Source organism: Prinia subflava, chromosome 31 (genome assembly GCF_021018805.1).
Source record: "Prinia subflava isolate CZ2003 ecotype Zambia chromosome 31, Cam_Psub_1.2, whole genome shotgun sequence".
Classification (NCBI taxonomy): domain Eukaryota; kingdom Metazoa; phylum Chordata; class Aves; order Passeriformes; family Cisticolidae; genus Prinia; species Prinia subflava.
The window spans coordinates 1-7,595 of NC_086277.1; the positions used below are offsets into that span (position 1 = coordinate 1).

General features: G+C 43.6%; 1 protein-coding gene across 1 annotated transcript; it reads left to right on the top strand.

Annotated features, from left to right (window-relative positions):
- The first annotated feature begins 2,328 nt into the window (after positions 1 to 2,328).
- On the top strand, positions 2,329 to 6,469 carry LOC134562760 (somatostatin-2-like). The gene is given in 4 exon segments (XM_063420267.1): positions 2,329 to 3,122; positions 3,125 to 3,173; positions 3,903 to 3,910; positions 6,219 to 6,469. Coding segments are annotated over 4 exon segments (342 nt in total). The 5' UTR covers positions 2,329 to 3,088.
- The last annotated feature ends 1,126 nt before the right edge of the window (positions 6,470 to 7,595 follow it).

The following is a 7,595-nucleotide window of genomic DNA, read 5'->3' on the forward strand; positions in this document are numbered from 1 at the left end:
ATCCCCTAAATACATGGTACTTTCTTAACTGATACAGAACATTTAAACAAACCTACAGAAGCTTTAATGTGCACCAAAAGTATTTGCTGCTGATGGAAACCTGTGCTGTTTTAACACCTCCCACTCCCACGTTCCTTGCACTTTTTGTTCACAAAGAGAACAGAAGAAATCACACAAGACCTGATCTATTTTTCCTTTCTTCAAAACTGATGACAACAAGAAAAGTCAACTATTTATACCTACACCTCACTTTCAGATCCTGATCCACAGTCAGAACAATTCAAACCTTTGAGCACAAATCCTCCAGGCACAGCTTTTTCTTTTAAGATTTCATTAAAGAATACCATTTTTCAAAGCCTGACACGAGATTTGCAACTAAGTTCCGTTTTAAAGTTCTTTTCCTTTTCAAACTGTGTTTCTCCAAAGCATCCAAATTGTAATAAAGTTAGAAATCGCCACAAAGAAGATCTAAAAAATGCCTTTCCATTTCCTTTTCTCCTCCCTCAAGCTACATGAGTCTGACAGAAGGTATTAGTACTATTTGCAAAGAAGTTTGCCTCACTTGTACTGTTGGTCTGTAACAGCTGCAAGAAAATCTGCCTTGTTTGAAATAGTTTAGCACTTACTGAGCAATTCTTTGTTTTGGTACTTCTGAGCCATTTTGGGAAGGTCACTGGCCAGACGCCGAGCCGCCGTCTTGTTTATAGCAGATACAAGGCCCCCGGGTGTTCCCTAACTCAGTCGCCTGACCAAAATTACTGCCGGAACCGCACCACGGTGCCACGGAACGTGCACCCTGTGCCCTCGCACCGGGAGGCGCTGCGGAAAATTGCCCCGGGGAGGCGCCATGGTGGGGGCTGCGCACAGGCAGCCAGGTAGACGAACTTGGGGTCCTTGTGTTTTCCCGCCCTTTTGTCTGCCATTTTGGGAAGGTTGCTGCCCGGATGCCGAGCCGCCATCTTGTTTGTGGCAGCAACAAGGCCCCCAGGTGTTCCCTAACTCAGACGCCTGACCAAAATTACTGCCGGAACTGCACTGCGGCGCCACGGAACGCGCACCCCGTGCTCTCACACTGGGAAGTGCTGCGGAAAATTGCCCCAGGGCGGCACCATTGTTGGCGTGGCGCACGCGGTCCTTGTCATTTTCCCTCCTGTTTTGCCACCATCTTTGGAAGGTCGGGCTGCACCACTGCCCCTGAGCTCAGCCCGGGCCCCCTCCGGCCATCAGGGACAGGCACGGGGCAGAGCTGCAGTACTGTGCTGTGTCCACAAGGCGGCAGCACTGAGGCCCAACTCACAGGGGCTTCTTGGGGCCCAGCACGGGGCAGAGCTGCAGTACCACACTGTGTACACAGGGCGGCAGCACTGGGATGGGCACGGGGCTCCCCGCACGTCACGGACAGCCAGAAAGGGAAGGCAGAAGAGGTGTCCAAAAATCCCCTAAAATAAGTGCCTAGAAAGACATCCAACTACCACTAAAAGACCCCTGCCACCAAGCAAATTCAAACCAAAAAACCCTCTGCTTTAAGCTGTATTCCATTATTTCTTTACATTTATTATTTTTATATTTATTATTACCATTTATCTTTTCTATTCATATCTATATATATAATATAGAGAATATCATAGCAATATACACAATATTATATATAGTATATATTCCTGGTATTATTTTTCATATTTTATATTTCTATTTTTATTATGTTTATATATTTTTTTAAAATTCATGCTTATTTATTTATATTTTAAACTATTTGACTTCATTAACCTAACACATCAGAACCAAAATTACCCAGAATTAAATTTGCCTGGTTTTCTAAGGGGGAAAGAATCTACTTTTATTAAAATAATACTGGTATATTTTCTCTTTCTGTGTTCTTTGGGCAAGGGGGGTTTGGGCTTTTTGTTTGTTTGTTTGCTTTGGTTTGGATTTCTTTGTTACTAAACAGTGAGGTTTGGAGAGTTACAAAATCAAAAGACTACTTTGTTTTACTGTTACTTCTGAAATACACCTAACTTCAAGTTACAGCTGCTGATCTTGTAAATGGGTAGGATGGAGGTAAAAAGGCAAAAAATGGCCCCAGGATGTTTACAGCTTTCTCCATTCAGGTTTTTTAATTCAGCAGAAAATACAGAAGGTTTTCTAACATACAGTGGACATGGATGTCATTTGTTAACTTCTTTGTTGCCAACAGCCAAACTTCCACCTACTTGGGCTATAAAAGAGTAAGAAAAAAAAGGAAAAAAGAAAACATGAAAAAAAAAAGAAATAAAATTAAAATACTAAAATAAAACAAAATTTTCAAGTAAAAACAATTAAAAATAAAATAAAATTATAAAGAAAAGGAAAAAAAATTAAAATTAAAAAAATACAAAAAACCAAACATGAAAATAAAAAAAATCTAAAAAAAATTAAAAGTAATTAAAAATAATGTAAAAAGTAAAAAAATAAATATAAAAAATAAAGTAAATTAGAAAATTTAAAAATATAGAATTAGAAGAAATATAAAAATCTCTTTAAAAATATAAAACAAAATAATAAAAACATGAAAAAACCCCACAATAAAATAGCATGAAAAATTATAAAAATTACAACAATAATTTAAAAAACTCAAAAGAATTAAATAAATGCAGCTCTCCCCTCCTTCCACTGCCTAACACTGCTCCAGGAGTATCCCTGATTATGCAGGGATAGGGAAAACAAACCCAGTGCCTCACACAAATTAAGGTTTTCTAGACAACCTCCAGTTTTACTTGGAAACAAATTCTATCTCACAGGAAGCTCACTTGGGATGAACATCCAAATGTGCCAAGGCAGGAAAGAACCATCCCATTGTGCCCAAGGAACAGCAATTAGGCCAGGATTTAAGTTTTAATGGGATTTATGTAATTTAAAATGCAGTAAATTTAACTTTACAAAGAGATTCATTATGGCAATTAAACACTTACCAAGCTTTCCTGGGAATTTAAAGAATTCTGTGGATAGGGTGCTGAACAATGCCTGATTCACCAACATCAATTTGGTAAATTTCCTTGGAAATGTGCCTTAAGATGTACAAAAATTCCGATTAGCATGGAAAATATGAAAAATGCAGCTGGTGGCCAGCCTGGTGTCCATGCTGCTCTGTGGAGTGTGAGAGGCACGGCAATGCCTGGGGAAGACAGAGCACCAGGGTGAGTACAACATGCCCTGGGTTAGGAGCAGGATAGAGCCAAGAAAAGGGGCATAAAGACAAGTAGGCTGTACCCGATGCTACTCTTCCATCCCTCTATTTTCCAAGGCATTATAGCTTCATGTGCTGCAAAGCCCCTGGGCTGTTACTATGGCTTGCTGGCCAGCTGATTTAGGAAAGCTACTAGGACAGATGCCAGAGAGCTGGAAAAAGTGAAGTCTGAGCTAAGTGAAAAGTGGCAAAAAACAGATGGGAGGGAAAAAGAAGAAAACATTATGGAAAGGGTACAGCATGAGAAAATAAAGCAAAGTACTAGGGAGGGAGAGAAAAGATATATATTTGGTAAAATGATCAAGGGAAATTATATTTTAAATAGGACTCATGGGAAGGACAAATGTTTAAAAGGTGGGTTCAGTAGGAAAGTAACAGAAGAATCATAAATGAAGTAATTACATCAAGATAAAATTGCTTTTTCTGGAATAGTATTCACATGAGGAGTTAGACTGACATAGTTCTCCTAGGATAACTATGCTCTGAATCAGCATAGCTCTATGCAGTGGCAGAACTTAAGGCAATATTATTGTACCACCTGGCAAGACCCTAATATTATAATGGCTAGAGTGCTAGAATAACTTTGTTTTGCTGTGCTATTTCCCTAAGAGGCCAAAGGGGTAGGAAATCATAGCATAACCTAATCACAAGACATGGTTTGCTTGCCCTTGCCCTGCAGTCACCTGCGTATTCTCCACCATCCCTGATGTTGCTGAGCTCTGGTTAGTCGCTGCACGTGGCTGTATCCATAAGGCTGCTGCTATTCCAGAGCAGCGAGGGATCCCAGTGGTGGTTTCACAGGCGCTACCTTCTCCTTTGTGCATATCCACGTTGTTCTTCCTGTCTTAGTCTTGGCTCCAGCTCATCCATCAGTGTGTTAATACTTCAGGAGCAGGCTCACATCCCATTAACAACAAAACTGGCCACATGACAGTGTGGTGTGCTGATACTGTGTACACAGTGTGAGGTGCTGATATTCTGTTAAAAGTGAAGGCTCTTGCAGCTGCCTGGGATTAACCCTTCTGGGTATAACTGGAAGCTTTCAGCTCTACATCCTTACAATAACAAGTCTGGTACCTAAAAAGTAAAGTAATTTTTTTTTAAAAATAAATTCCTGGAGCAAATCCTAGCTGCTGGGAAAAAAAGAAACAAGTTGAATAAATTGATAAATTGAATAAATAAGGGAATAAATTGATAAATAAGTCTTTGGCAAAAATTAATTCAGGTCTTTTACACACAAAATATTGATATAAGTAAAAAGAATCATTATATCTGTTACAGAGCATTCTGCAAACTGAAAAACTCATGGATGCTGATGAACCAATCCAAACAGTCACCACTGGTGTAACAGAAAAATGTTTAAAGTATGAAAAATGTCAGGATTTTACTAAAAAAACCACCATGAAATAAATTGCAATGCAAAAGGAAGATCTGTTCACTCTGAGCCACTGAGGGATGTAGCACAGGGAATGAAGCAACTGCCCAAAGGTTTGCCCCAAAGCACTGTGCTGAGATCCCACTGCTGCCAGAGCCTTGATCTCTTTCGGAGCAGCTCTAAGCGGAAAGGACACGAGCAGTGCATTAGTGCTGGGGGAGAGCTGCTGCGTTTCACTGGCAGCCACAGTTGATCATGCGTAAGGAGTATCCCCTCACTTGGGCTGTGCTGTGCCTTCCCCACCCCTGAGTCCGAAGGTACTTGTTCTGCTCAGAACAGTTAATTTCCAAAAAGCAGTTAAACTAGGAAAGATGCTTCCAAGAAAAACGTGACCTAGGAGACACATGCAGCTGGGTTCCACAGTCCCAGTCCCCCTCCCAAAGGCTCAAGACATTTCTGTACTTGCAGCACAGGACTAGGACTCAGGGCGAATGCAAACTGGTTTGCTAGCTTTTCTTCTGCCAGAGATATAGAGTGGAGTTTCTCTGTTCCTTGGTTTCTTTTGTGTGGTAGCAGGGGTAATTGCAAGTGCTAAGAAAGTGATTAAGAATATCCATAAGCCTTCTTATAGTGATTAAAAATATCCATAAGCCTTACCATAAGGTAAACTCAAGACAATTGCTGCTGCCTCTATTTATCTGTCTTTTGAGTTGCTCACAAGGTGATCCTTCGCAAATGCTGGTGCTGACAAATCCAGCAGATAGATACAGGAGCCCCAGAAGTATGTGTGGGCATTTATGAGGAGTGATGTGGGAACTTGCCTCCAAGATTCTCATCTGCATGGGAAATAGGAACAGGACAGGAACAGATCCTGTCTCAGCTGGCCAGTACCAGCTGTCTCTTACTAGTCACAGAGACCAGGAAAGCTCAGGCAAGAGGTAATTCCTCAGATTTGCTGGATGTAAATTTAGGAGAAACACGGTAACTCATAGCTTGTACTGGTGGAACTCCCACAAGATCCAAACCGCAGGCTCTGTTCTCCTGTGTGCTGCTACAACACAGGGATGGAGCTCAGAAGCTCTTTTATCACTCCACCTTCCCCCAGGGTCAGGCTATGGAATTCCAGGTTGTCGCTCTTGAAGTACAGCTGCCTGTCACCACTGATGCAACATTTTTATTTCAGGTATTTGGGGTATCCCTCTCCCTATCAACCCAGCCCTCTCCTTGCTGCACTTCAGCATTTTACTGTGGGGTACAGCCCCCCATGAGCTTAATTTACTATTGCCCAGAACACTGTGCCTCTTCCCTGACCTTCCAAGGCAGAGACCAGGCAGCCAGAGCAGCAAAGAGGCAGTTTGGCATACACTGAAATTTAATTAGTGCCAGAGGGAGGGCCTTCACAGCAATTCAAGCTTATTTGTTAGCAGCTCTTTTCCAGCTCTAACATGGCACATGAAGGTCCAACTGGCTGAGCTGGATAGGGATGGGAGACAGCAGTGGCTTCTGCAGCCACAGATCCTTGAGCTCCAGCATGGCTCTCCCATCTCTAGGCTCTGAGATGCATCAGGGGAATGAGAAGGGAACCCGTCGGGGATGTTTGCAAGCTCTGAATCTCGACAGCCATGGCGGATAAGACTGCCATCCCTCACTTTACCTGCTCTCTGCCCACGGGAACGGAGTTCACTCCACAAGAACATCCAGGCTTGCTGGATGGTGTGGATGTGGGGTGTGAGGCAGCCTTTCCAGATGTGGAGGAGGAGGGCAAGCTGGAGGAGGAGCAGGCGGTGCTGGGGCGGCTTGCCCAGCTCTCACAGCGGGACTGCAAGGCACCCTGCAAGAACTTCTTCTGGAAAACTTTCACCTCATGCTAGTCATGCCCAGCCTGACCTTGCCAGCCTGAAAACATCTTCCCCACAAGTCATCTTCCTTGTCCACCCAGCTTCTTTTTTTGTGCCCTGCACCCCTCAGAATAAAGCATGGCCCTTCAGGAGCGTGTCTGTACCTCGCTGTGGTGCAGGGACGGGACACACACATTTTCTGGAGCAGACGTGGGGGACCGTGGCCATTTTGGGAAAGGGCTTTGCGGCTGCGAGGGGAGCCATGTGAAGCGGGCACAGCCGTCTCTAAAGCTGCTGCAGCTGCCTCCTCAGCCTTGGAGGGTGTGGAGTGAGCTGCTGGGGCTGTGCCTCATGGGGAGGGTCCTCAGTGTCAGCCCCTGGTCAGGATAAGGTGCCATGCCACATTAGTGTAAGAAATAAAGGTCATGAAGGCCCCACCTTGATGCTGGTTTACGAGTTCTCCCATGTTGTCTTGTTCTGTGTTACCAACGGTTATCCTCATTGCTGTGTGATAGTTATAATTACTTTATCTTACTTCTATCCCATTCGTGGTATTCATTTATGTACCCCCTATCCTCCTACGTGTTACCGTTCATTGTATTCATTGTATTCATTCATCTGTGTAGTCTCTGTTCACTTATGTATTGCAGTTCAGTGTATTCATTTGTGTTCCCCTTGCTCTCTTATGTGTTACTGTTTAATGTACTCACCCTGTGTACCCTCCCGTTCTCCTGTGTGTTGCTGATCCCCCCCCAAGGCCCCCCTCCTCTTGTTTTTCCGTCGGGAAATCGCCCGCTGCTCCCACCATCTCTCCATGTGATCTAAGAGTGGCACTGCCAGCTACCCGTACTTCACAAAATGGCTGCCTCACGTACAGAATATGCAAATGAGCTAGCACATAGCCAAGTTAGGTGAAATATACCTTTAAAACAGAAAACCTAGAAAGAGTTCTTACAAAAGAAACATGTTACCTAATAAAGAGAGAAAGTAGCTTTCAGCAGAGAGAGTTCAAAATGTCGCCCTGACTTCTACCGAGCTCCATTAGAGCAAGGACCCCTGGATTCTGAGCCATTAAGAGAGGTGTTTGGACATTCCCGTGAGGACGAGACCCCACCGCACCTGGTGTCTACGATAACAGGGACAACATGCACCTCTTTTT